The sequence below is a fragment of the Verticillium dahliae genome, genomic scaffold, assembly GCF_000150675.1.
Source record: "Verticillium dahliae VdLs.17 supercont1.1 genomic scaffold, whole genome shotgun sequence".
In the NCBI taxonomy this organism is placed as follows: domain Eukaryota; kingdom Fungi; phylum Ascomycota; class Sordariomycetes; order Glomerellales; family Plectosphaerellaceae; genus Verticillium; species Verticillium dahliae.
In genome coordinates this window covers 2573585-2600466 of record NW_009276921.1, presented here as the reverse complement: position 1 = coordinate 2600466, position 26882 = coordinate 2573585, and the positions used below count along the sequence as shown (strand labels likewise).

General features: G+C 55.1%; 12 protein-coding genes across 12 annotated transcripts in view; 2 read left to right on the top strand and 10 right to left on the bottom strand.

Annotated features, from left to right (window-relative positions):
• The window catches only part of VDAG_00789 (uncharacterized protein), a gene marked incomplete at both ends in the record, with an annotated part of 1726 nt that extends 649 nt beyond the window's left edge, over window positions 1-1077 (bottom strand). Inside the window, 3 exons of the mRNA XM_009652166.1 lie at window positions 59-263; window positions 316-505; window positions 559-1077. Of these exons, the coding sequence (XP_009650461.1) occupies window positions 59-263; window positions 316-505; window positions 559-1077 (914 nt within the window). The remainder of the gene's footprint in view (window positions 1-58; window positions 264-315; window positions 506-558) is intronic.
• A 2191-nt stretch (window positions 1078-3268) lies between these two features.
• VDAG_00788 (cytochrome b-c1 complex subunit Rieske) lies at window positions 3269-4306 on the bottom strand. The gene is made up of 4 exons (XM_009652165.1): window positions 4008-4306; window positions 3776-3864; window positions 3561-3711; window positions 3269-3478 (listed from the first exon to the last, which is right to left on the bottom strand). Exons 1-4 carry the CDS (start codon window positions 4282-4284, stop codon window positions 3297-3299), a joined length of 699 nt encoding a protein of 232 aa, XP_009650460.1. The 5' UTR covers window positions 4285-4306; the 3' UTR covers window positions 3269-3296.
• A 332-nt stretch (window positions 4307-4638) lies between these two features.
• Window positions 4639-8282, bottom strand: VDAG_00787 (uncharacterized protein; the record flags this gene model as incomplete). The annotated part of the gene is made up of 3 exons (XM_009652164.1): window positions 4639-5002; window positions 5060-8126; window positions 8191-8282. The coding sequence occupies 3 exons, from the start codon at window positions 8280-8282 to the stop codon at window positions 4679-4681; spliced, it is 3483 nt and encodes a 1160-aa protein (XP_009650459.1). The 3' UTR covers window positions 4639-4678.
• Window positions 8283-8947: 665 nt separating this feature from the next.
• VDAG_00786 (uncharacterized protein) lies at window positions 8948-9404 on the bottom strand (the record flags this gene model as incomplete). Its single annotated transcript, XM_009652163.1, has 2 exons — window positions 8948-9195; window positions 9272-9404. The coding sequence occupies 2 exons, from the start codon at window positions 9402-9404 to the stop codon at window positions 8948-8950; spliced, it is 381 nt and encodes a 126-aa protein (XP_009650458.1).
• Window positions 9405-10192: 788 nt separating this feature from the next.
• VDAG_00785 (DJ-1/PfpI family protein) lies at window positions 10193-10957 on the bottom strand (the record flags this gene model as incomplete). The annotated part of the gene is made up of 2 exons (XM_009652162.1): window positions 10193-10308; window positions 10369-10957. The coding sequence occupies 2 exons, from the start codon at window positions 10955-10957 to the stop codon at window positions 10193-10195; spliced, it is 705 nt and encodes a 234-aa protein (XP_009650457.1).
• A 585-nt stretch (window positions 10958-11542) lies between these two features.
• Window positions 11543-13222, bottom strand: VDAG_00784 (para-nitrobenzyl esterase; the record flags this gene model as incomplete). The annotated part of the gene is made up of 1 exon (XM_009652161.1): window positions 11543-13222. The coding sequence occupies one exon, from the start codon at window positions 13220-13222 to the stop codon at window positions 11543-11545; it is 1680 nt and encodes a 559-aa protein (XP_009650456.1).
• A 1302-nt stretch (window positions 13223-14524) lies between these two features.
• Window positions 14525-17355, top strand: VDAG_00783 (uncharacterized protein; the record flags this gene model as incomplete). Its single annotated transcript, XM_009652160.1, has 2 exons — window positions 14525-15851; window positions 16031-17355. 2 exons carry the CDS (start codon window positions 14525-14527, stop codon window positions 17353-17355), a joined length of 2652 nt encoding a protein of 883 aa, XP_009650455.1.
• A 167-nt stretch (window positions 17356-17522) lies between these two features.
• On the bottom strand, window positions 17523-18785 carry VDAG_00782 (versatile peroxidase VPL1; the record flags this gene model as incomplete). The annotated part of the gene is made up of 3 exons (XM_009652159.1): window positions 17523-18164; window positions 18205-18249; window positions 18288-18785. 3 exons carry the CDS (start codon window positions 18783-18785, stop codon window positions 17523-17525), a joined length of 1185 nt encoding a protein of 394 aa, XP_009650454.1.
• A 1475-nt stretch (window positions 18786-20260) lies between these two features.
• VDAG_00781 (uncharacterized protein) lies at window positions 20261-21688 on the bottom strand (the record flags this gene model as incomplete). Its single annotated transcript, XM_009652158.1, has 1 exon — window positions 20261-21688. One exon carries the CDS (start codon window positions 21686-21688, stop codon window positions 20261-20263), a length of 1428 nt encoding a protein of 475 aa, XP_009650453.1.
• An 883-nt stretch (window positions 21689-22571) lies between these two features.
• Window positions 22572-23922, top strand: VDAG_00780 (PQ loop repeat protein; the record flags this gene model as incomplete). Its single annotated transcript, XM_009652157.1, has 3 exons — window positions 22572-22654; window positions 22726-22983; window positions 23056-23922. The coding sequence occupies 3 exons, from the start codon at window positions 22572-22574 to the stop codon at window positions 23765-23767; spliced, it is 1053 nt and encodes a 350-aa protein (XP_009650452.1). The 3' UTR covers window positions 23768-23922.
• Window positions 23923-24229: 307 nt separating this feature from the next.
• On the bottom strand, window positions 24230-25199 carry VDAG_00779 (NADP-dependent L-serine/L-allo-threonine dehydrogenase ydfG; the record flags this gene model as incomplete). The annotated part of the gene is made up of 4 exons (XM_009652156.1): window positions 24230-24757; window positions 24821-24976; window positions 25060-25116; window positions 25167-25199. The coding sequence occupies 4 exons, from the start codon at window positions 25197-25199 to the stop codon at window positions 24230-24232; spliced, it is 774 nt and encodes a 257-aa protein (XP_009650451.1).
• Window positions 25200-26027: 828 nt separating this feature from the next.
• On the bottom strand, window positions 26028-26770 carry VDAG_00778 (epoxide hydrolase; the record flags this gene model as incomplete). Its single annotated transcript, XM_009652155.1, has 4 exons — window positions 26028-26192; window positions 26244-26534; window positions 26600-26624; window positions 26682-26770. The coding sequence occupies 4 exons, from the start codon at window positions 26768-26770 to the stop codon at window positions 26028-26030; spliced, it is 570 nt and encodes a 189-aa protein (XP_009650450.1).
• Window positions 26771-26882: the final 112 nt, after the last annotated feature.

The following is a 26882-nucleotide window of genomic DNA, read 5'->3' as shown; positions in this document are numbered from 1 at the left end:
AGGTTGCCTCTCCGACGAGAAGGGGCGGTCCGCGTTTTCCGCGGAGGAGACGACTGACTAGCGCCGCCCCCACGAGGGTGCCCGTGAAAGTCTGGATGTTTTGTCTGTTGCCGTGGCGGGCTCTTCGGCGGCGGCGGCTTCCTCTTCTTCGACGGGGGTGGCGACGGCTTCGGAGGCAGCGGGAGGGGCGGCGGCGGTTCCGTTGGCGGGAGGGACGGCGACGCCGGCGTCAGCACCGGCACCAGCTCCGATGGCTTCGCAGACTAGGACAGGTCAGTACGATTTACATTGCTCAATCAACTTGGGAGTACTCACTGGGTACGAGGGCATCGTTCAGGCTACCGTCAGCAATGCCAGCGGCATCGCCCTCTGCAAGGACTTCGGCAACGGCAGCGTCGATCTCCTCAGGGGTCGCGTCAGGCACGAGGAGGTTTTCAGTAAAGATGCAGCCGACGGGGTCAGTCTCGTCGTTGCAAGTAAAGCCAGCGGCGGTGGGGTCACCGATCTACAACGATGTCAGTCAACTTTGCCGAAACACGTCTTTGTGGTGGCACTCACCTCGCCAGGAGGAAATGTTCCCGACTCGAGCGCAAGCTGGGGATCAACTCCGATAAGCGCAAGCTGCTGCGCCAGCGCCAGGGTGATGGCCTTGTTCTCCTCGGCGGCGCCCTCGGACGCGGGATCCTGGTGCTGCGAGATGGCAGCGATCTCCGGGTTTTCAGCCGTCTCGTTGCAGAGAGCGCTGCGCTCGCCAACGGAGAGACTGTTGCGCTCGAGGGCGCGGAAGATGAGAGCGTTAGCCATGCCGTCGATGTCACCGGCAGTTTTGGCGCCCGTGAATGCCGAGTCGGCGGTGATCTGCTGTAGACAGTCGGTGTTGGTCACGTCACCGGCGCCATCGGCGGCAGCAGCGGCGCCGAGGAAGCCAAAGACGGAGTCGGCAATGTTGAAGGGGTTGTTGAGCTGGAGGAGCTCGTTGACGGCGATGAGATACTTCTCGTGCGAGTGTTCCTGGGGAACCTCAGCGGCAGTGAGCCCAGCGAGGGCGGCCAGGATGGCGGTGTGTTGGCACTTCATGATGATGTTTTGGAAAGTTGAACTACGAGTTTTGGTGTTGAATGACGGACTGTCAAACGATGTAGACAAATAAAGAAGGGCCGGCCCAGCGGTTTGGAAAGAATGTTGATCGCAGGACGAAGAGAAGAGAAGCAAAGGAGGCTCACAGAACCGTAGAAAGAAAGAATAGGTCAGAAGAAGACTGTATTGAGCTGATGAGTCCACAAACCCACCCCATACCTGGCGCGGATGAGATCGTCTTATATGGGCATCAATGGCCACCAGAGATGGGATGACAGAAAACCACTTGGTCCAGCGCTTGGCCTCCGTCTCATCTCACACCCTGCCCAGCTCGGTTGGAGGAGTCCAAAGCATCCAGTCGGGGCAACAAGATGCTGATCTTCAACGTACCCGGGCGAAGAGGCCGAATCAAGTTGTTTGAGATGAGCCTTGGGAGGATACTTCGGTAGCGACGAGATCCGAGAGCGGGCTGGCCCAGTGGGGAGCTCTGCAAAATCCTACCATATTCCGTGTAAATAGTCTTGGCTGAGACTACACCGCTCGGTTCGTATGCTGCCAGCCAGGCTGTGGAGCAGATATGTACTGTGGGTGAATCTTTGTAGAAATGTCAGAGGCGTAGGTTTGTCCAAATGTCAAAAGCACTCATATTTCTTGGTCTTGTGGCGAAACTGAAGACATCGTGAAGACCAAGTAAAATAGCAGTGAAATGGAGTACAACTGGGTTGCAACCAAGCGATCCGTCAGTCCAAAACAGCTGCACATCAAAACTCTCTTTGCACAGCAATCGACTTGAGATCCATCGAAATAGATCTGACAGGTAGCAAGCATGGCTCGCCCTGGTCACGGCTCACTGGGCACAAATGGCAAGAAAAGAGTCAATGGCGATCAAGAGGAAAATCAGACACCACCTGTCGCGTCAAACGTCTCAGACGCAGGAACACTGGCGATTGGCTCTCAGACGCAATGTGGCCCCTGGCAAGACAAGGGTCCCCCGACCGCGCGCTGTGATGTTCCAACGGCCGTCCTCTAACGCGCCTAGCATTGGATGATGCACGGTTATGGACAATTGCAGCTCTGGCAGCTCTGGCAGCTCTGGCTAGGGGATTCAGCCGTGGCCCCTTCGTCATGATCCTCTTTTGCGGCCAGGGGGAGTCAATGCGAAACCTGTCTGATTCGGTATCAACCAGATCTAGATTCCTTCGGGATGGGCAATTTTGCGGAGAGATCGGTCCGATCAATTGGCCTGCCCATTAGCATGATGTAGGACTGAGTTCTAGGCCAGGGCTCTGGGATTAGGGCTCAGATATGGCTCTACATTCATCTGAACCATGAGCCAGGTCGATGAGCAGCCCGCGTCTGCCTCGGCCTCGTGTTTCTCAGCTTGCATGGGCTTGGTACTGGGAAGGACTGCGTCCAGACAAGCATCATGGCTTGAACAGTAGCATCACACGACAGTACTGCTGGAAACCCATGCTTCCGCGTTGGGAGTTTCGAAGTGCCAAACGAAGGCTCTAATTCGAGAACGTATTGGTGTTGACCGTAGCATCCTCATGGCCAGTGCTTCCATGAGCATGTCCAGTATGCCATGTTCGGACGAATGCTGCTTGTGTCATTTGCTGGGTTGTTTTCGTCCAGGTTCACTGGGTGGACTTTCGTTATCGAGAAAGGTTGAAAGTCGTCGGCACGGGTCGGCATCTGTTTGTCATCGACGCAGTTGATGGCAGCTGAGAATCTGGTGGCGAGTGTGACGAATTTTGCTGATTGTCCGAGTCTGAGATGCCACTCGAGGCCTTGGGGCCAAAAGTCGTTGGCGACTACCAAGTGTGCGGTCGTCATCGCTGCTTCGCAGTTCCTAGATCCTGAATCCTAAGTCAATACCTCGCCAAACAAAACTCACACCTCCAAGGACCGCAAAAAAAAAGGTGTTGTTTCGAGGCTCTCATTGTTCCCGGACGCTCGACTGATTATACAACATGACAAAGCGCATGCCCGGGCCATTGTCTAGGAAAAACGCAGTCTCCCCCTCATCCTCTCCCGTCCCTTCTCGTTGCTGTCCACCGCTGATTCCCGCGCCGCCGGCAGATGATCGAAAAGAATCTATACGTCGTTTGTGTATTGTGTTTTCCGTCTTCGTCCGCCGTTTCTCCGAGGATATTCGTACAAAAGGACGTCGCCGCTGCCGCTGCCGCTTCCCCCTTTCAAGCTAGCAAATCTCGCTTTTAACCGATGACAAGCTTGCCCTCCTCGGGGAAGTCGTATTCGGGGACCTCGAGGTTGAGAGGGGCAGGGCCCTTGCGGATACGGCCCGAGATGTCGTAGTGGGAACCGTGGCAGGGGCAGAACCAACCGCCGTAGTCACCGGCCTCGCCAATGGGGACACAACCCAGGTGGGTGCAGACACCTGGAAGAAAAAAGTCAGTGAGGCGCGCTCACGGGAGGAGCACGAGATGAGGATGCGGTAATGCCGGGAGGGGACGACATACCAAGCATGACGAGCCACTCGGGCTGCTTGACACGATCGCTGTCGTTCTGGGGGTCACGTAGAGAGGCAACGTTGATCTTGTTGGCCTCGTCAATCTCGGCCTGGGTGCGGTGGCGAACGAAGACGGGCTTTCCGCGCCACTTGATGACGACCTGTTTTGCTGCAAGTCAGCGATGTGTTCTCCTCCGCAAATCTGGGACGAGTGGTGGAACGCACGTTCTTGCCCTCAGGAATGGCGCTGAGGTCGACCTCGACCTTGGCCATGGCCAAAACGTCGGCGGAGGCGGACATGTTGACAAGGAACTCTGCATCGCCGTCAGCAATTGAACTCGATCCAGCCATCAAACCCCCCATAAAACTCCATCAGACGATCCTCCTCTTGCCAATCCTAATGCCCAATGGCATCATGTTCGTCTCCTGCCCATCGCCTCGGCTCGTGGTGACGTACCCTGAACGGTAGACTTGGCACCCGCGGCCGTGATCGCGCCCATGGTGCCGACCATGAAGTAGGAGAAGAGGTGGTTCTTGGCGCCGCTGCCCTTGCTCATGTACTTGGAGAAGTCGGGAATGTCATCGCCCTTCTGTGCACCCTTGAAGGGGCTCGAGTAGCTGTGGGGGGTGTAGTCGGCGCGGGCGGCCGTCGTGCTCAGCGCCCGGGTGGGAGCCGCCGCGGACCGCGAGAGCTGGCGCAGGCAGGTGCGGGAAGCGTTTGCGAGGGGCGCCATCGTGACGGTTCGAGGTCAATTGGGGGGGTTGGCGGGGGGGGTGGAGTGGAGGTTGATGGGCAGATTCAAGGGCGGAAGCGCTCTTTTTTTCCTAGAGGTGGTTCGTGATGATGGTGGTTTGAGGATTGCCGAAGCTTTCTGTGCATAGGTGCCTGAGGCACAGGCTATGAAATTGACAGTTTGTGATTGGGCGTGCTGTGGCCTGATACCCGGGCGTTTCCGGGGACCCGTCTATGACATCTCACTTATATCTGCATAAGCTACCGCTATAAACATAGTCTTTCTCCAAAAGAAGCGTTTCTACTCGATACTTGCTTACACACTTCACCAAGCAGCCTCATGTGTACGTGCGTCCACCAGGTAGGTTGTGTCTTTATTATCATACAATCGTCAGCTAGTGCATCCTTCTGAGCTCTTCAACCATATTCCGCATCGCTTCAACAGAGGGTCCCAATCCCTCCACAACAGCTTCTTGTCTAAGTTCATCCAAGTCCAAGAACCGCTCAATCAGCTCTCCGTCCACAAACCTGAACGGTGCTGCCGCCATCCTCTTTGCGTTTCTGAAGCCCCGCCACTGGCTAAACGAGGGTCCCTCGTTATCTTCTGGAGCGGCTTGGCCGAGGTAGCGCACGATCCCAGCCAGTCGTTCCTGGAAGGGTAGCAGGATGCTCTGGTACTCGGCACTGATATTGGCAAGGACATAGAGAGAACCGTCGACCTGTGTGCGTTGATTAGCGGTTGAAGACAAACAATTGTCGCCGAAAGGGTTGCTTACCGTCGCGAGGAAGGCCTTTGGGACAATAATGTCGTTCTCTGTCGCCGTAATCTGGAGCGGGCGGATCTTATTCACCTGCTCGCCCAGGTGCATCTCGCTCGTTGTGCGCATCTGCTTCTGATCATGCTCAGTCGGCGCGTCCGGCTGACGTTCCAAAATCATGAGGTTTCCCTGCGCGTCCGCTTCTAGCCAGGATTCCTCGCCCAAGCTGCACACTGCTGTGGCCCAAATGTATTCAAAGTGTCGCGCTCTCTCTATCAGTTTGGCCTTGCGGCCGTCTTTTGCTGGTAAAAATTCGACCAGGGTCATGGACTGCATCAAATCAGCCACTCCAATCATGTTGCCGGATATGTCAAGATCAACGGGAAACGTCGAGGGCCGGAATGTCGTCAGCTTCTCAAGCTTTCCTGATGTCGTCGAATCCTCGATATAATCGTAGACTACCACGGTCTTGCTTAAGCCTGCCACGAGCTTGTCCCCCATCACACCCAGACATCGGCAAGCACCCTTCAGTTCGTGGCTGACGATGAGGTACGGGTTCCTGTCAGAGTCTACACCAAGCACCAAGATCCGACCCTTGACATCGCCACTTTCGTTCACGTCGGGGTCTGCGAGATAGCTTGTGCCGATAATGAATCTCTCGGCGGGCTGTCCTGTACTGTCGTCGAGTTCGGCTCGGATCACAGCCTCAACCAGCTCCACCGAAGCTTCTCCGCCAAGGGCAAAGGGCCTGCCGACCTTGCCGAGCACAATCTCGTCCACGAGCTGAAAGGCACTTGAGACAACCTCTTCGTCGTGCAAAAGCTCTTTTCGGATGGTGCCGATACCGAATGCCTTCAGTGCCGGAGAGTAAGCCACCCGCCGCACAGTCTCACCGATATGAAGGGGGTTGACGTGAGTCCGGCGTTCGGTATCCACGTTGGCGATACGAACATTCTTGTCGGTAGCTAAAAAGATGGCATCGGGAAACCCCTCGGAATCAAACGGCGCGATATATGTTACATCCTCGGCCGTGGCGGCAGAGTAAATGATCCGACCCTCAGAGCTGTAGATCAGGCTCGAGTGTTCGGTCGTGGCGAACACATTACTCTGACCAGGGGCTCCCGGTCGCGGCAGCACATGCAAGCCTGCCTCCCTGCTTCCCAACGTGACGCTTTTCCTCGCCGTGAGAGAATAATCATCTTTTGAGACGTTGATTGAAACCACTTGGCCGTCCTCGAGAGAAACGAACAGCGTAGGGCCTGCGAGCTGAGGCGGGTGCAGCTGGACAAAGGCGAGATCCCTGGGAACAGAGACGTTGTCGTCGTTCTGTTTGATGCTTTCGCCATGCAGTGCTTGCAGTGTCCCGAGGTTGATGACCGACACGGAGCCTGTCGACCAAAAGCCAATAGCGCCAATATCAGGGAAGTCTCGCGATGCATGAATGCACGAAATCTGGCTGCCGTCGCCCCCGATGCCGTTGCCCAGTGCTTGCTCTCGTACATCAAAGTTTTGAGTCAGATTCAAGGACACGAGGGTGCTTCCGCCGACAGATAAGAGTGCATACTTCTCGTTGACAGAAGCATTGACGATACTTCCTCCGTTGGGGGACGTCCACGAATTTATCGTAACACCGCTTTCCGAGTCTTGAAGAAGTGCGGAGGAAGCCGTAATCTGCAGTGTGTGGCCGTTGGCTAATGAGCCTGCGAACAAAGTCGGCTGGTCAAGTGTGAGGCCCTGGAAGGCCGTAAGCTCTTCGACGCCGCCATCGGCATCAAATTTGAAGACCCTCGTCTCTGTTAAGAACGAGACGACAAGCGTGTCAACCTTTTCAGACCCATATGACTTGAGCGAGAACAGACCACGGACATCCTGTATGTCGTCTAATATTCCGATATCCTCCAAGCCGACGCTGCTCCGGATGCTCCTCAGGCTACCGTTATGGTGCACACCGCAGCCCGCCACGATGCGGGCCTGCCCAGACGAGAAAGCGTTTCCAACCCCACTGTCGCCGGCGTTACCCAGGTCCATAATGGAGAAGTCGAGGATCGGGGCGATGTTTGGTATTGTTTGGATCAGCCGTATTGTGTGAGCGCATAGGTCAAGCGTGAAAAGCTGAGAATCTCCATGATGTGATCCCAGAAACAAAATCTCGTTGCCCATATACACTAGACATGAGGCTCGTGATGTCTTTCCAATCGTCTTGAGCGACAGTCCAGTCACGATGACGCCGTCGACCTCGAGCGTCAACAGGTGTAGGTTTCCGTAGTCGTCGGCGAGAAGGTATCGTGTAACATCGTACTTGGCCCACGAAACGAAGATTCTAGGTTCGTCGAGTGCCTTGCTGATCTTGACCTTCGTCAGGGTATCAACATAGATAAGCATTGTCTCACCAGCGACAATCAGTCCTCCAAGCTGCGCACTGGCATTTGTTGTGTCGCGGCGATGGTAACGCTTGACGTCCGATTCGACAATCGACACTGGGATGAGTGTCCTCGCGAACGGGTCGGGAATTTCGAGCTCGAGCTCTCTGTTCTTCAAAGGGTCAAACTTGGAAACGTTGGTGTTGCCGTCCTCCATGAGCCTGTAGACGGCCAGATGCGCATCCTCCCTATCGATGGAACTCTGGTAGAGAAAGGCAATGGTCGGATGTCCCGTCTCCGTGGGCACGAATGTGCTTGCCTTCATGAACAATTCAGAGAGGCGAACCTGAGCCCAGTCCTTATCAAGCCTAAAGTTCGCCCCCTTGCGCGTGCCCAGTTGCATGATATTCATGACGCCCTCCCACAGGTGCATGGCGAGGAACCGGCCCGCGGGATCGACAAGGCACTTGTCCTGGCTCTGGGCCTCGCGCATGTGCGGCTCTGCAATGTCCTGGATGACTTGCTCTGTGACGAGCTTGCCCTGTGCGGGGTCCCATCGCGCCGTGAAGTACTGGAAGAGGTCGGTACCGACGAAGAGAATGTCGGTCTCGGATGCTTTGGGTCGGAGGGTTTGCAGGAGGGTGATGGTGCCGCAGACGACGGATGAGCTCAACAGAGTCAAGCCTTCTGAGGTGGGGCGTGAGATCTCAAGCCGATTGACCTTGCTGTCGCTGGCGGTTAGCAATCGAAGCCGTGGTGAGGGAGGGGTGATGGAGGGGCGCAACGCACGCAGTAACCAGCACATCCTCGTCTGGCCACAGGCGGCTTGAAATGGCCAGGCGAATGCTGCTGGGCCGGTGAATGGGGACAATGTACGACATGTTGCCAGGTTGAGTGAGGGTAGTTTGCGAACGAGGTGTCTCCAGCCCCAAAGAATTGGGCCATCGACGTCGACGATGACGGGGAATGGGAGGAGAGAGCTTGGTCGGACTCAGGGGACCAGAGCTCCGGCAGTGCTGAGATCATGACCGCTATCGATAGGGAGATGCACGGACCAGTAGGGGCTACAATGAAGCTCACCTCGGCATGACTGTCATTGCTCTGGATGGTGGTCATGTCAAACATTGTGCTGCCTCTTGCCCATTATTCCGGCTTTTCCGTGCTTTTCAGTCGGAACTCTTACTTGAAGGGGTACTGTCTGCTATTTTCTCATTGAATTCGTATGACTGGTAGTCAGGCTTGGAACATCAAGTCGAGAACAGATGATGGCGCCCTAAGGCCAGCATGCTCCATGTGTTCAAAATGATCCCGAGTCGAACAAGTTGATCAATTCGTCTGCTACTTATATGTATTTACTCATCTCGAAATCATTTTAGGCAGTGAAAAAATGCAGTAATCTCGCAAGCTACTGCTGCACCGGCGCACCTACTAATAAAAGGACGCTGGTATTCATTCACTAATGGTAAAACAATAAGGTCGTGTTTGGGCACACCATTTTGACTCTATCAACTCACACTGCTTCATCGCCCACATCCGACATGACCCTTCACTCCTTCGCCGGCCTCACCATGCCCCACGCTCGATAAGGCCTCTCAAGCCCAAACTCCGCAAGGCTGACCACGAGCGGCTCGACATCCTGGAACCCAAACTTGGGATACAGCACGTGTCCCGCTTCCGAAGACTCAAGGAACGTCGCCAGTCCAAGGCGATCCGCCTCGTCAGCGCCCCATTGCATCAGCAGCTTCCCCGCGCCGCGGCCTTGATGCTCGGGGTCCGTCACCAGGACATTCAAATCTATCGAGCGAAATCAGCAACGCGTTCCCGTCGTCGGCCGATGACGCAAACCGGGGTCGAGACATTAGGTACTCACACATGCATTTCAGACCCTCGACGTTCTTCCGCAGGCTGTCAATCCCCCCGTACATCAGCTTGGCAGCCTCGAAATTCATGCCCGGCAAGAACGTCCTCTCCTTGGGCGGGGGCATGCCGTCGGCGTAGACCATCCATTTACCCCAGGCGACGATGGCGTCCGGGCCCTCAATCTCCGTGTCCGCCACGGCGATGAAGTGGATGTTCGGCTCCTTGGACAGCGTCTCCGAAAGCTCGGCCACGCGGCGCTCGTCGGCGTCGGGCGGGAAGGGACCTGGGTAGACGATGGGCTTGATGTGGCTCGAGTCAAACGCGGCCGTCTCGACGACGATGCAGCGTTCGAGGATGTCGTGGTCTGAAGCCTCGACGCGGGCGGAGCTCGAGCGGCATGTTGGTGGTGGGTGCGATGATGTCACTCTAAATGGGGAGAAGAGTCCGCGTCACGGTTGCGAAGGTGCTTGCGAAGAGGAGGCCTAAATCGAGAAGCGCAACTTTCGATGGCAAGGTGCCTTTTCAAGAGGCCTGGGGTCTTGTAATAAGCTTAAGGCACCAACAGAACGGGGCTCTTGATGAGGACACGGAGGTTTGGACGGAGCGGGGGCCGGGAAGGTGCTACTGAGGGGGGGCAGGTCCGGCGAATGACTCACGAAGGATCGGATGTGCGGGGCGTTCCGGAATTGTTAGAATTAGGCACCGGTATATAAGACCTTAGTCGAGCCGATCCAAACGCTTGTGTTGCTTCCTCGTGTGCAACTTGTAGCCTAGAAGGGGCGGAAGCCCCGACTTTCCACCTTGGATTAGGCAGGTGTTTAGTCCGTCAGATTTGGGACGTCATCAGGCTTGTTGCCATCCACCATCCCCCTTCCACCGCCTATCAAACATCCAAACCAGTTCCTTCGCCGAAACAACGGACCCATGCATCTCAGTAAAACTGCCCTCTAGGCGTGTTGGGTCCAAAGTCGATGGACGTCAGCGACACGTCCTGAACAAACTGGGGATCAAAGTTCTTCAGGCAGTAGTCGACCACCATGTCGATGCCTGGGATCATCGGTCAGCACAGGCACCAGAATCGAGGAAAGGATGCGTGGCATGACTTACCAGCGCCAGCACCACCCGCAGTCCAAACCTCGCCCTTGCCCTCGCCCTCGTACACCTTGTCCTGCACGACCCACCGCTGCTCAACCCATTCAACAGCCGGATACATCTGCTTCGCACCGGCCAGGAAGTTGCGGTTCGTCGTGGCCTTCTTCCCATCCAGTGCGCCGCTGCTCGCGAGCCACATGGAGCCCGTGCAAGTCGTCATCCAGACCCTCGTCTTGGGGAAGGCCTCCTTCATGAACCTGTCGGCGGCCGCCGGGCGGTGGGACGGGTACGGCCCGCCCGTGATGACAATGTCGAGGTCACGCGGGCACTCGTCGTAGGTGACGTTGGGGAGCCAGCGGAGCGAGGGCGTTGTGGGCGCCGGCTCGAGCGTGGTCGACATGTAGAAGAACTCAATGTCGAGAAAGTGCCTGTCATACTTGGTGAAGGCCTCGGCAGGGATGTTGGAGGCAACCATCTCCGCCTGCATCTCGGGTGTCAGGGCCGACAGGTTGTTGAGGATGTCAATGCCGATGATGTCGGCGAGCTGGATGTTTTCCATCATGACGCCGACGCGGACCTGCTTTCTGGGGGCTTGGGCGGCCATGGCGTTTCTTGTCTGGATAGGCAATGCTGACAATAGGTATTGTGGATGACTTGATGTCCTACTCTGGGGCTTTGTGCGAATTGCGCCAGTTCATCCTCGGTTCTTATACCTTGTGCGCTTTGGTACCGGCTCCCCAGCAGATCTTCCCATTCCGAAGCCGTTCGGCTTCAGACTCATCACAGAAGCATCAGGACATCGGCTGAACCATGTCAGCTCTTCGTCGAACGCCGCAGTCACGCAGGCAACTGTGTAAGGGTATTGAGGCGTCGAAGACCAAGGCCATCACTTGCACGTAGTGGCTGCTGTTTCACCTGCCCGATTCGCGGCTTGCCCAGGTTTTGTCTCCGATGCGGCTCGGGGCGTAAACACTCGGCACGCCACAGACCAGCCCTGTATCTGGCTGATGCCCAGGGAAGCGGAGTCTGGTCTTCAATGGTCACCCCTGTTCTCGACGTTGCAAAATCTTTTGATCTGATTCATTGAAATTCGTGAAAGTACATTGCTATGTAGCATTGCACTGGATTGCTACCAATGCACTGCAATGCACTACAACGCATAGCAGCCGACACAGCAGATCAAAGCCGCTCAGGACAAAGTGGTATCCTCGCTCGTGTCGTCCATACCAGCTGCCAGCTTTTCATCCAGAGTCGTCACAACGCCACTGTTGACCGGCTTGCCCAGGTTCTCCGAGACAGGCCTCACAACATCACACCTCAGGTTTTGCGCCGAACTCATCTTCTCCATGTGCGTGTTGTTTGTCTGGACGAAAAGCCTCTCGCGCCCCTCGACCGTAAAGGGGGCCCACTCAGCGGCACCCTCCTCGCGATCGCTGTTGGGGTCGAGGTTGCGCACGAACGAGATCCAGTACTTCCTGAACTGCGAGACGATGGGCGCGTTGGTGGTTGCGTACGAGGCAGGCGGGCCACCGTCGGTGCGGCTGGGACCCCAGAAGGCATACGTGTTGACGACGTGGTAGGCGCCGAAGCCGTCGGCCTCATCCTTGGGGTCGAGGACAGCGTACTTGTAGTTCCAAGTCGTGGCCTCGTCACGCGCAAGGTAGTTCTGGACGTTGCGGACGATGCAGTGGTTGCCCATGTGACCGATGGCGTTGGCGGCTTGGCGCCACTTGGCGCCCGAGCTCGGGAAGACGGGCTGCGGGACATCAATAAAGAGGTCGTCGATGATGGCGAGCGAGTTGTCCGACAGCGAGGGATCTTGGCGCTTGATGAAGGCGAGGGCCTGCTCCGTCGAATTGGTCGACTGCGGCGCCGTCCTGGTACCCTCGTTGGCGCAAGTGCCCCAGATGGTCGGGAGCTTGGTGTACTTGCCCGCGCGGTAGAGGTTCACCAAGCTGTCGGAGAAAAGGTCGTCGTCGATACTGGGGCTGAACCAGCAGTTGGACGACCGAACAGCTGACTGGTTCAGGGCGCGCAGACAGGAGAGCGAGTCGGCCGAGTCGGCGCAGCCCTTCTCCCTGGCGAGACAATCGTATTGCCCCTGTCCTTGCTCCATCGTCCGCATCGTGACCCAGCCGCCTGACTCGACGATGCCTCCGACGAAAGGCTTCTTCTCGCTTCCCGTGTTCGCGGCAATGAGCAGACCAACGGCTGAACCACCGGCACTTATACCGTCGAGGACGACTTGGTCGGGGTTGCCACCAAAGTTGTGGATGTTCTTCTGCACCCATTCCAGGGCCTTCAACATGTCCTTGATACCAGCATTGAGCGAGCCGCCCGCGAGGGCTTCCTTGCTATGGAGAAAGCCGTACATGCCGACGCGGTAGTTGATCTGCACGACGACGACATTGCCGTCAGCTGCAATCTCGCTGGCGTCCCAGTTGGCGTTGGAGTTGGAGGTGAAGCCGCCACCCTGGAGAAAGAAGACGACGGGCAGCTTCGAGTCCTTCGAGGCCTGGGAGGGCGCTGTCACGGCCAAGTACAGGCAGTCCTCGTCGACCTTGAAGCGATCATAGGTACCGGTGACCGTCCAGTCCCCCGGCCGCTGTGGGGGGCAGATGGGACCGTGGGCTGATGCGTTGACCGTGCCTGTCTGGAGCGGGTCGGCTGGGGCAGCGAAACGAAGCTCGCCAACGGGAGGGGCGGCGAACTGGATGCCCTTCCAGCTCGTGACGTCCAGCGCCTTGTTCGTCACGGCTCCCTGAAACTTGGCGTACCCGACGTCAACGAGAGGCTGGACGGCTTGGACACCGGATTGCAAAAAACCCGTGGCGGCCAGCACAGACGTGAGATGAGATGTCGCCTTCATGGTGACGTGTGACAATGCTGTGGATTGCAGGTGAAAGAAAGATGAGTTAAGCCAGGGGTAAACGAACGGATCAAAGAGTTAAAACTCAATAAGAAATAAATGACAATCTGAACAGAGACCAGATGAACAAGGTTGCCAATGCGATGAAGCCATGATCTCTTGCTGCCCTTTCGTCGGAGCTGTTATTCTGTACTTTATATTGACGACTCGAGCCAATATGTCCGTCCATAGTTCGTAGCTTCGATCCATTTTCCAGGTACACACAATAGAGTTCAAGCTATAATGGTGGGTTCATGGTAAAATACACCTTTGTTTAAATGAAACTGTCTGGGGTGATGCTTTCGACCTTTGGCAGTTCAGGGACCCCCATTTGAGAAGAAATGCCATCCCCGTCTGACGATCGCTCCACTGTCGATGCGACAAAGGGGTAAATTGGCTCGGGTTGAACCGCATATGCCGAAGCCATAGATAAGATCATCAACTTTGGCATCAAAGCGCTGGCGCAGCATCTGGGCCGCTGTTATGCTCGGATTGGAAAAGAACAAATCGGTGGCCACCGAACGAAGACAGGCCTGTTGCATCAGGTTCGGAGTCACTGGTTGCCGTTGTCCGAAATTGAGCTACATCGAGTGCTGAGACGTCATGGCCATGAAGCTTTCCTTCATCCGGGTTGCAGTCGCAGCAAACCTTTTGATCGACAGGTCTGATCGCCGAAGAAGGTCGCATTGAAAATGTGCCAAATGCACATGTCAGTTATATCTCGGAACGTCGGCGTTTGAGCAAGTTATACCTCTTAAGCTATTGATGTGAGATCTGGGGGTTCGGATGACCCGGCTTCGTCACGTTGCGGCGGGGTCGATTGTCGAGAGAGGAAATCGTTCGTCGAGGAGGCACACCATCAAGCTCACCGTCAACGTCACATAGGTGCAACGGTATGGTCTCTCTCACAGAGGCGGATAAGAACGATGCTGGAGATGCCAACAACCTCCTCGCATTGTGAGAACCAGCTACAAATGATTTTGAGAGCTGTCGAAGTTGGGGTGATCCGCTCCTTCCCCTCTGCATTGTCCCTAGGTGGTCGTTCCTGCTATTGCTTCTGGGTCCTTTGAATGCAAGGCAGGTAGGCAGGAGCGACGAACTCGAGGCAGGAGCGAACCACGACTTCCATCGAGCCAGTCTCTCTTTCTTCTCCTTCTGGAGAAATACTGCCAGTACAATGTGCTCGCATTGACTTGGTCGGTTCATCATACCCGTGCCGCATACAGCAGAATGCATCAGCAGGTCTGTTGATCTGTAAACATCATGAGCGCCACTCTCGCATCGCCAATCACCTATGAACCAGACTCAATCGCCATCTACCATGCCACCTTGAGAGCTGTTCGGTACGATCTTCGTCAAACGGAGCACATCACTGATAGCCGGGCCTCTACAGGCCATCTTGCATCACTGTCAGCTCTGTTGCCCCTCGTCGAAGAAGTTGATGAGACGAACCTCGCAGATCTTTGCTTGACAGCACCCTGCCTTCGCGAGACCGTCCTACCAGATGAGTCTAGTATTGACCTCGTCAACAGTTGCAGCCAGGATGTCACGACCAAGGACCTACATATACTTGCGGAGGACGCGAGTACGTACTCCTCACGAGTGACCAAGGACTTCGAGTTGCCTCTACTGCCCAGCAATCACGATCAAGATTTCAAGGACTTTCTCAAGAAATATTCTCCGGGTTCCCGGCCCAATCCCATCCATACATCAATACTTCCCCGTGAGCCGGTGGATGAGCACAAGGACGAAAGCATGACGTTTCCTAGAAAGGCGTACGCCACTCTTGCTCAATTGGAGGAACAACTTATAAATGAGACCATTGAACCGGATTTGTGCGACACGACATGCATTTCTGAGGCCTTGGAAAACTACGATGAGGAGAACCTGAGTCTCTCTACCATCATGAGCGAGATTTCAATCCTTCAAGTACGCATGACCTTCTTGTCATCTTCATGCACTAACAGCTCGGAGAAGGGCTCGAACTGCATGCCTAGCCCTCTTCTACTTCCTCTGGAGGACGTTGAACATCTGCAGCCACCGATATTCGAACAGCCAAACCCCGACAATTTCGTTCCGTTGGACGCTGTCTCTTTGATAGAGGAAGATCTGACGACTGAAACACATGCAGCTCTTCATGTTGCATCACCGCCCGAAACACCCGTCATTCATTTATCGAGCACACCAAAGGAGCCAGACATACTTTCATTCACACCGCCGTCGTATGTTAAGATGTGTGATGTGATGTTTGAGAAACCTACTGTGGCTGAGTTGAGTTCCTCTGTACATTGTTCAGTTGACGCAGACCAGGCACCAACCACTCTTGATGCCTTCGCCATCAAGTCAGATCCCATCCACTTACTTCACTTTAGCGACGCGACTATATTAGACGAGCCTCAAGAAAACAACTCACGAACACAAATGTACCCGAAAGGCCTGGCTTCACAGTCCCATCACCCCACGGGACAAGTAAAACAACAGCTGGGGCGAAATACGCCCACAATACTCGACTCAACGATTCTTTTGCCTGTCCCGAAGCTCGACTTCAGTATTCCGAATCCATCTCGGGCCAGTAATGGGTGCTCTAAGAGTATGTTCAAATCTGTGAGGCACGACTGGAAGACGTATCCTGACGCGTGGCCTCAGGGTCTACGACGTGAGAGGCAGCTGCGGTGGACGCCTTTCTTGTTGAAAGACGCTGAACTCAGCGTTTTGGAAGCATCGCTGATTGTGAGAACAAATTAGTGATGCTGAGCCGCACCTCTCCAGACCCCTTCAAGGAATACGCGACCTATGATGCCGGTTCATTGAGAATATTCCAGCATGCTGAGAACGCAGTGATCAACGCCAGACTACCATCACGGGAAGGATCTCCTGCTGCACAATCTGTGCGTCAGGCCACACCACTCGCTTTGCCTGGACCACCAGCAGAAAATCTGTTGGAGCTGGCGAGGAAAAGGAAAGCAGACAGGTTACGATATGAAAGAGTTGCGCCCCAAAACAAGAGACTGCGCGAATACCATCAGCCACATGGGGAGGATAATAAACTTCTCCTCGCCGATAACGTACCCGGTGCCTTGAACAAGATGCTGTCCAACTACTTGGCTTTGATCAACCATCCACAGCCAAGGCAAAAGTCTGATGTTCTCGTTACGCCTCCCAAGACTCAGCATGTAAATTCACAAGACCAACTTCATACAGGAACAATCCCAGATGTAACCCGTCAATGGCTAGTGCCCCCGGAGGAAGCTCCATACCTGATAATCACCCCCTTGGAAAAGCCTGTCCGATTCTTTATCTCGACAATGATACCTCGCTCCTTGATTTACGGCTTTCAGAAATATCTCACTGCAGGAGTTGATATGCTTGATCGAGATTTCAGCCTGCCATGCCATGGGATATCTTCGCTCGCATCAACCTCTTCTGACAATGAGGTCTCTGCTCTTTCATTCGAAGCTGACATGTCGATCTCTGCCTCCACGGGAATCATGGTCACTACGCTCCTTCAGGTTCGTCAAAAGCCTCTTCCAGGGTCGGCTGACACAACATCACAATTACGGAAGCGCATCAACAACGTGGCCCCCTTGTACGAACGCCTTGTAGTTCTTGTCTGGAAAGATGGCAAGGACGACGCGTCTGCAGGGGCACCACTGTCTCCAGCGGAAGCCGCAGCTTACTCCGAGTTTGTCAAACAGAACGCCATGTTGCGTGGCACAAAGATCGAACCTGTATATGTTGGAGGCGGGCCTCGTCATCTTGTTGCTCGGACCATTGCGAAAGTCCGCCAGTATGTCACATGTGACAAGCAGCATTTGCTCAGGGAGGAAGAAACAGATTGGGAAGTCTTCTTGCGACAGGCCGGCATGAATATATATGCGGCCCAGCTGCTTGCTGCGTCTCTCCGAGATGACTTTGGAGACCAGGGCTTGGAGCGCTTCCTGAAGATGCCGCGGGAAGAGAGGATGGAGCGTTTCCAGGAATTACTGGGGGGAAGTGCCGTACTCGGACGGATGTGTGCGACGTTGGACAAGAGACAGGCTTCAAAGCATGGTGATGAAGCAGACTGGAGAAGCCAGGAAAAGACGACGGCATGACAACCTGACCGCGACCTCATTTACAATTCCCAATGTGCGAAGTGATTCATGAAAAATACAAAATAAAACATTATCTATTAATATGGAAAGATTTCCAATCCCCCGAGTAGCCAACGCCGATGAAGTACCCATCCTCGCATCACATCGTGTCAATCGTGACTTCATGTCTAGACATTGCTGGGAACCTTGTCTCCTTTCAGCAGAAGGTTCTTGACTTTTTGCGCGCTCCCAATCAGTCCGTGCATGAAGCGGTCGATGACAGATTTGTCCGACGAGCTGTAGCTGCGCTGGAACGGAGGGAGCGCCTTGGTGCAATCGGTGAGGCTGTTGATGTTGTACACGCCAAGGAGCGACATGCGGACATACTCGGCAGCGTAAGCCTGTCTCGGGTCAGTACGGGTAAAAGCATCGAACGACAGGTAGGCGGGCACGAAACGACGTACATGGTTCCAGGCGCCCTGGGATGACTCGGGGATGAACGACTCCCAGGCAGCGCGTGTGCGTGCGTCGTTGGCTAGGTTGACGTCGCTCTGAAACTTGAAAACACGCTGGGGTGCGTTGGCATCGATGGTCTCGCCGTAGTACTTGACGTCCCACACGCCAGGCGTGGAGTCCTTGGGATCACCGGGGCGGGTACGGTTGACGAAACGCTGCTGGCTCGTGGAGTGGGCGCCCATGAGAGCGATGAGGCCATCCGCTGTAAAGGTCTTGTCGGCGAAGAGCTGGAGCAGGCGGTCTGCGCTGTGGAAAGGGCTAGGAAGGAGGTTGCGCGGGGGTTCGACGGCGTTGTCCTTACGGCCGATATAAGTCTTGATACGCGGGCCGAGGCGGGCACGACACGGTGGCTACATTGGCGGCGAACTGGATGAGGTCGGCCATGGAGACGCCGTAGCCCTTTCCTTGTCGTGCCACGTCTTCATTTGAGCGCAAACCTCAGCAAGGCCGTTATTTTCGGGAACGCGGGCACACTTGGCCGTCAGGACGATCGACCCGTCGGCACCGGTGCCTCCGGTGTCCTTGGACCAGGTGGCGGCGTCGTGGAAGCCAAGACGGATGGAGGTACGTGCAAGATTGTTGCACCGACCTGCATCTCCGACCATCATGCCGCGCATCTCGTTGGCAATGTGTTTCCACACACAACACTGGTCCATGCGGCATAAGAGGCCCCCAAGACGAGGGGCACCCAGCCAGTAGCTAGCCACAGTATTTTGGGGGATACCGCGGCCGCTTAGGATGTTCTTGATATCTCGGCCGGTGGCAGTCAGCCGCCTGTCATCAAGATCCACCAGGTCGCCGATCATCTCGGTCGAGGGTCCGGAGCGCCCATCTCGTGCTTGAATCTCTTGTATATCAGCCATTGCCTTGCTCATACCCGGATGAGCAATGGAGGTACCAGCCGTCAAGGCAACCAGTACGATGGAGAACTTCATGGTGGGATTGAAGAGGGCTGAAAATGAGTGTGATATTTCAAGGTTGAAGATGTGGGCAATGAACGGAAAGCCCTCGGCCGACCACAAAGTTAACGAAAGTTGGAGAGAATTGTGACAAAGTATTGCTGCTGCTTGCCAACAACTTTGGCAGAGTTTGGATACTACTCTTTATAAATTGCGCTACCAAGCTACTGCTGGTGACTTGCACTTTGGCGGAACCCATTGCAAGAAGGCGAACACAAGACACCTCATGCAGGCCTGGCCGAGCCATGCCTCGCCCGACCTGGGAAAGCTCCGAACACTGGACTCAGGGGTATCTGCGCTCAAAGAGCCGAGACTACTCGACTCAGCAGATGCGAGGAGCTACCTCATCCCGTGGCCTTGGGGTGCTGTGGCTGGGAACAAAGTATCAAGGCGTGGTCAGTTAGGTCGCTTGGAAAACAGTGGAGGGCCTTGACCGCAAGCCAACACAGCGACCTGAACTTCTTTCGTCAGTGCGTCGTGCCCAGAGTGGCGCGATTGAAAGACGAGGAAGCCTCTTGTCAGGAGGAGTAGGGAGGCCGCATGTAGTTCTCGGCACTCGGTTCCCTGGCGCTGATAATCTTGGGGCTCGGACGCGCTGGCTCACTCAGGTCAAAGTCGGGGCACGGACGTGAGAGCTTCTAGTGCAGGTCTTAGCCAGGAACGCGGTCAGTTAGGGGTGTTTTGACACAGGCATGATTGGCTGGTGTTGTGCGCTGGCCTCAGCGTCGGCATTGTGCCCTTGCTGGTAGTTGGACAGATTACTCAGATCCGCAGAATGAGAGGTCGAAAATGCCGACTGGCCAGAACACTGCGCTGCTGAATGAAGTTGTTGGAGATGCCTTAGGCGGAGATGAAATGGGCGTGCTGATACGCATCGTTGGCAATAGACAACGTCCGTCTTTGCAATGGCATCGGACGTCCGTGGAGGCGGGACGTGACGCCGTTTGTAAGCACTGACCTAGACCACGGTCACGAGCGTCCGAATGCCATTCTGCCCAGAACAAAGGAAATGCTGTGCTCACGACACTTTGCTGCGTTCTGCAAGGCCTGGTGGGGTCGCATAGCCGAGGACTCAGGCTGGGCTTGATGAGTTCTCTATTCCAGGAAGATCCTTCTGAGGCCCGTAGCGCAACACGAGAATGCCTCGATCGATGTCTGCTTCATTGCATGACGATGTTGAGTTGTTCGACTTCACGTGCCATGTGCTCGGTGCCCGAACACCCAAACCAAAAAGAAGCGCGACTATGTCCCTCCATGTCCATGTATTTGAACCGGACAGAACAGATGTAGGAAGTATTGCTCGCCATATTTGTTGATCGAATTGGTCGATATCGATTGTCGAATATGAGGCTCATCCACGAGCATCTACATCACAATGATGCGCGCCTCTGATCTTCGGCCAAAAGAGACTTCCACTCACAGGCTACTTTTGCGGATGGGCGGGGACTGCATCAAACTTGCTCATGTTGCTCTGCATGATGCTGCTGCTGATTCTGACGTGGTGTATCAGTTTGATGGCAGCCATCATCTCCGCCGCCTGTTGCCTTCATGCCAATGGCCCAGATCTTGATGCTGCAGTCGGATGTGATGCGGGTTGACGATATGGTGGGCAGCTGTCGTTCGTCCCGAGAGCCAAGCCCTTCGTCGAGCTCTTCATCCGATATTGGGGCCCAAGCCCCAGAACATGTGGCCACCACGGAGCCGCTGGGATGGAGTATTGTGCTCCCGATCGGTGAGTTGTGAGCCTGGAAGCGCCACGACGTGTCGAGCACACCTTGCTGGCTGCCAACGTCTTCCCACACGTACACATGGCCGTCCTTCGAGCCTGCCCATACCTCAAAACCCCCATGAGAGGTCGAAGCTGCAAAAACGTCGCAGCTCAGGCGCTGTTGTGTGGCCCCATCACGGCCAATGAGGACACTGACAGGCTGGCGAGATCCACGCACATCGTAAACTAGGATGCTGCTCGCCTGTCGCTCATTGATGGTCAAGTATCGTCCACAGGGGCTCCAGATTGTCTGGACAATGCCACGGCCATCGTCTTTGCAACCAAACTCATCATTAACGACGCCTCGAACGCTCCAGTTGGCAATGGCCTTGTTCGATCGGGATACGTCGTAGAGGCCCAGCCACCGCGTCCACGTGCCCGCAGCTATGATCGGTGCCTCTGAGATAGCAGGGTTTTGGCTGGAAAGCGCCGAGATCATGCCCTTCATACCAACGCCCCCTCCCTTTGAGATGTGCCGTTTTGAGGGAATAGTCGGAATCGTGAGGATAGGTCCATCAGAACCAGTGCGCGAAACGTCAAAGTAATCGAGTCGATTTGTAGACCCAACGAGGAAATGCGTTCCTGGCCAAGACCAAAGCAGGGTTTCCGCGGAAATGTACTCTTCCGTCTCACGGCGGATGAGCTTGTAGCTGGCTAGTCGCGATTGTGTCCCCTCGTCGGGAAACAAGTGGTGGAGTTGAATGGGATGGTCCTTGCACGAGGTGAGCACCGTCTGGGACGCCGACTCAGATAGTGAGAAGAAGGGTGCTGGAGCGACGGCATAAGATGGCTCTGATAGGTGAAGGGTGCTCTGGGACCCAAGTTGGTGAGCTTCGTCGTTGGGCTCAAGCAAGTTTTCTGGAAGTACAAAAGCCGACACGCGGTTGTCGGAGGTGGAGGCAACTATGGTGGTACCATCTGCCGTCCATTGAGCCCCACGATAGAATGAAGGCTGCTCTTGACTCTCGTTCCTCTCATGTGGTGCGGTTGCAGCTACTACATCGATGGCTGGTTTTGAGTCGAGACCGCGGGCGGCGTCTAGCAAATCCTGGTCTAGAAATTGGCCATTCTTGTTTGCGATCCCACTCTCCACATTGTGAGGGGGTGTCATTGTAGCGTCCAGCGCTCAACGTTTGCTTGGCGGTGTCGTGGCTGTTGGAGAAAGCATTGCAAGGTCAGGTCGAAGAGTCGCGGCGCGTCTATGGCAAGCACAATTTGCTTCAGGGCCAGGTGAGTCTCGGTGAGGGCATTCTCGTAGTGGATCTCCGGGGAGCCGGACCCTGATAACATAGGATCCAGGTACCTTTGCATGCTGGACCTTGCGGCAGTCGACTTTGACGTCATGCTCAACTCGAGGGCGCGTGCTGGCCACGGCTCCGTTGATTGGCCGCTGCTCTCGGCCTTGCCAGAACCGTCCACCTTGACTGGATGGTCCCTGCCGCTCGGCGCTACTGCCGTATCCTGAATGTCAGTGGCACTTGGCTTGGGCGGGCAAGCAGTGCTTCCCTGCTTGTCTGCTGATGGCTGATGGCACTTTCCCATGCTCATCTCTCGTCACCGCGCCTTGACCGAGTGTCGACGACGACTCATTTTACAAACACCAAACCGTAGAGCTTGATCCCCACGATCCGCAAGTCAAGAACCCGCAAAATGTGTCGCTGATCCCGCGTCACTGCGCTCGAATTGACTCGTCCCTTACGATCGCTCCTCTTCCACCCCGACGCGAAATAACCGCCAACCCTCAACCCCGACCTCCGAACCGACTCCCCGCGCTGCAGGACACCCCAGCCTTTGAGACGATCGGCGCTGCCTGGCTCCTCCCTGGCTGCCCAACTGCGATTGAAGGACGGAAATCCTGCACACCTTACCTAGTGGCCTGGTACTTCTTCAATCGTCGTCTCTTGGTTCGTTGGAGCAGGTAGTCGGCGCTTCTTCCCAACACAGTCAGGCGCTATCAAAGACGAGAGATGGATTCCGCAGCCTTCTCTCCTACCATGGCGGTGCCCGCTTTCTTCCAGACCAAGGATCGCTGCGAAGAGCTTCGGTCTCCCAACTACTTCAACCTATCCCTCTCTCTGTGAGTCTCTGCGCCTATCCTGGCCACCCTGATCCTTCATGTCTGACCAAGCTAACCCGCACCCCTCTCAGTTTGATCCTTCTTGGCCTCCTGATCTCATATCTCCCCCAACATCACCGTATCGCTTCGAGGCGAACTTCCGAGGGCATTTCCCCTTGGTTCGTTCTTCTGGGCGTTACCTCGGCCACATCTGGCTTCGCCAACATCCTGACCGTGCCGCCATCACGACAAGACATCGCCTGTTGCAGTCAGCTCGAAACTTCCGAATGCTTGGCAGGTCTCCTGGGCATCGCTCAACTGGGCGTCCAGTGGCTTTGCTTCGCCCTCATGTACGTCTCTGACAATCAGGCACTCTAGTTCAACCGGCATGTTCTGTGGGCAATCGCTAACGCTTTGGCCAGTCTGGTTCTTTTCCTTGTCTTCTTCCGATCTGAAGATGCAGATGTGCCCGAAGAAGAGCTGACTGGCGAACCGCCCAAGTGGCACACTGCGGTCACCGTCGGGCTGCTTTGTGTGTTCCACGCCGTCATCATCATCGTCCTGACAGGTGTTTTTGCCGTCGCTTTGAAGAGTCATCTTAACTTTTGGGCCAACCTGCTGGGTGTCATGGCAGCCGCGCTCGCCGCTGTCCAGTATATTCCGCAGATCTGGACGACTTATCACTTGAAACATGTCGGCAGTCTCAGCATCCCCATGATGTGCATTCAGACCCCGGGCGGCTATCTATTTGCATTCAACTTGTGGCTCAGATTGGGTGCCGAGGGATGGAGCACGTGGGGCATCTTTCTTCTGACGGCTACCATGCAAGGCATCCTGCTGGGTATGGCCATCTACTATGAGCTGACCAAAGAGCGAGACCAAAACGAGATCGAGAACAACGGTCTGGATGACGACGAGCCTCAAAGGCCAAACCCTATCCGTACGTACTCCGAGGGCTGGCAGGATGGCCTGCCCGGGCCCTACACGGCCCATCCAGAGCGTTACGCCGAAACAGAGGAGGAGCTCGAGAGACTGCACGACCGCGAGGAGCGTCAAGTTCTTCGTGAGGATAGACCTCTGCTGCGACCAGGTGGCATTGGCACACCACGAGTCAACTACAACACGACTAGTTGATGGATTGGTTGATGTCCAAAAAGGCAGTGGAGGAGTGCAGGCCGGCTGAATATTTGTTTCTATTGCGACGAGTGACTTAAAAAAGATCGATCCACTTGGCGTTCTGCAGACAGCTACTAGACTTTTACGCGTTACCATATACCTACTTTACTTTATGCTTCTGGGTGTTTGACACCAAGAGGTTTTCTGGCCGCGCGGGCTTGTAACACCGACGAGACTTTTCGACACTGCTTCCTCTGCGTCTGCCATCGTCAATCGGGACGCGCAGTTGAGATAAGTGGTCATGGCTATGGTTTCTGGCCTTGCAACCGACGTGCCACTGTCAGAAACTTATTGGAGCAAACGTTACCCGTTACACGCCACACGTCCTACGGCCGGAGCCAGGTCACCTTGAATTGTTCCCTTGATGAGTATTCAGCCTACTGTATTTCAGTGTGCGTAAGCACAACATGAATGAGAATCCTATTCTTGCCTCGATTTCCATTCCCGATCAAAGTTGGTCAAAGCCCGCTGTGCCGTCGGTACGCAATCCAAAGCCTTTATCGAAACGTGGTCTGGCAAGCTCAACATGTAGAGTGCCGACTGCGCCAAGTCCTCGGCAACGAGAGGATCATATCCTTGGTAAAAGTCCTCCATGGCGTCCTGATCACACTGCACCCGCTGCAGATGGAAATGCGTGTTCACAACGCCAGGCCGCAGCACCAGGACCCTGATATTCGAACCAGCAGTCTCGTTCCGCAGGCTGTTACTGAAGCCCTCGAGGAACGCCTTGCTCGCATGGTAGACGGTCTCGCCATTGAAGGGAGGGCACTCGAGACCAGTGACTGAGGAGACGTTGAGGATGGTGCCCCGCTTCCGCGGCCACATGCTGCGATTGAGTACCGAATGAGTCGTGAACATGACGCCATTCACGTTCGTACCGGACATTTGAGAGACGGCGTCGACGGGGAGCTCCCAGAAGCGTGCTGGTGCTCCGAGCGCGAGACCTGCCTGCGGGATTGTCAGCTACAGGAGGCGATCGCTTCGCGCGTGATTGTCTCTCGAGCTTCTCACGTTATTGATGAGGATGTCAATCTCGCCGAGGTCAGCAATAGCCTGCTTGACGGCGTTGTCGACCTCTCCATGGTTTTGGATGTCGATGGCGTAAACGCCGACTTTGACCTTTGGTGCTTTTTCGGCGATACTGTCCCGAACGGCCTCCAACTTGTCCTTCATGTTGCGTCAGTCTCATGGGCCTCGTCCAGATTGCCAGGTCTGCTCACTTTACTTCTGGATGCCAAGGCGACATTTACCCCGGCGCCTGCTAAGACTAGAGCAATGGCTTTTCCAATGCCCATGGAGGCACCTGTCTGTTGCAGCGTCAGTGGGGGGACACATGCATCAAATCATCATGGCTTACGATAAATACTGTCTTTCCCTGTAGGGACGCCATGATGAGTGATGCGTGAGATGGAGATGTCTGTAAACCGTGATTGAAAATCGCGACCGCTCCAGTGTGCTTGTTGATCACCGAATCCGTGACATGAGTATGCGAGATCTATATATCTTATAAAATACATGACACATCGTACTAACTCAGGAGAATCTTCGCTGAATCTCGTCAACATCGTTGACATGCGATGCATACACGACGTCATGTTGGGTTAGGCCCTGCGGATTGTCGGGCATGATGCTGAGATACATCACCATAGCGCGCGCCCAACCACTCCATATGGGTAAGCGGCTTCCGTCGAAGAACCTAGCCTAGTTGCTGGGGACGCTGACAAGCGCTATATTATTTAGTGCTCGGTGCCAGAATTAATGTATGAGTGAGAACATACATGCCAGGATTTATCGTCTTTCTCTTTCGCAGCAAGGTTCGACTGAAAATGAACAGGCATGTCCAATGCATAGCTTACTTACAAATCCAATGCGTGCATTTAGTAACAAGCCGGTCATTCCCTCAATTCAATCTCCAAACCTACTCAATAGCGAATGCACTACCTACCTACCATGTAGACGCCCTCGTTGGTGACATGCAACGGCGTGTGAGAGGCCTAACGAGATGCTCCACTGACTAAACAGCCCCCCGACCCCGCCGCCTCACTGGCACATGTCGTCAAGATGTTGCAAGTCAAGTTTGATGGTTGTCCCGGGATGTCTATGTCTGCGGGATGGGATTGAAATTGGAGATTGTCTGAAGAGAACAATTGATCACACGAAGATGATGCCAGGATTGGTGCCGATGACCTTCTACACTGGCGCTCACGCGTGAACATGATCAGTGCTTCCCAAATGCTGGACCGTCAGCCCCAAAGAAGTCTCGCAGATCATTCACCAGAGCTTCCGGTTGTTCCCAAGCAGCAAAGTGCCCTCCCCCGTCTTTCTGCCGCCAGAACTGGATGTTATAAGTCTCCTCCATCCACTCGCGAGGCGACATCCAAATCTGCCAGGATATGATCAGTCGCAGAAGCTTGAATATTGTGTGAGAACGCACCTCTTTAGGGAAAACAGAACCACCGACTGGTTGCGTAACGTAGCGTTTGACCATGCTGTCTGGATCATTGTTCAGGACAGCCAACGCCTCTTTGTAAATCTGCATCGCAGCGCTCGGACTGCCCTGATAGTGCATGAATGTCCAGTTGATGAGCTCTTCCTTGGTCCACGGATAATCGTCCGTCCAAGTTTTGAGCTTGCCCACGAACCATGCGAGTATCGCGACTGGGGAGTCGTGGAGACCATAGCCGAGCGTCACACACTTGGTTTCCTGAAGTCTTTGATAACCCCGCTAAGACGTGGAAAGAATGTTAAAAAAAACACAGATAGTCCAGAAGTCTTAAGTCAATGCCTTACCTCGTGCGCGGCAAACCAGTTCGTTCTCTCCATATTCTACAGGTCTCGCTCATCGTAGTCTTTGTTCTGGTACCGAGCGTACTTCTGGGGCGACTTCTTCGGGTCCTGCAACAACCCCAGGAGCATGTTGATGTGGATGGGACGAACAGCTTTGGGATACTTCAGAGCCATGAAGCGGGTAATTATCGAGCCCCAATCACCACCCTAGCACAACTCTGGTCACACATGTTCACCACAATCGGGTATGTGCTCCTTACTTGACAAACGTATTCATTGTAGCCCA

What these genes read in the sequence shown, in the direction of transcription:
- VDAG_00788 (XM_009652165.1), bottom strand. Translation starts at nt 4,284, where the DNA reads ATGGCGCCCCTCGCAAACGCTTCCCGCACCTGCCTGCGCCAGCTCTCG. An exon ending in TGCCAAGTCTACCGTTCAGG is followed by an intron (nt 3,865 to 4,007) that starts GTACGTCACCAC and finishes ACGGCGATGCAG; the next exon opens with AGTTCCTTGTCAACATGTCC. An exon ending in CGAGTGGCTCGTCATGCTTG is followed by an intron (nt 3,479 to 3,560) that starts GTATGTCGTCCC and finishes TTTTTCTTCCAG; the next exon opens with GTGTCTGCACCCACCTGGGT.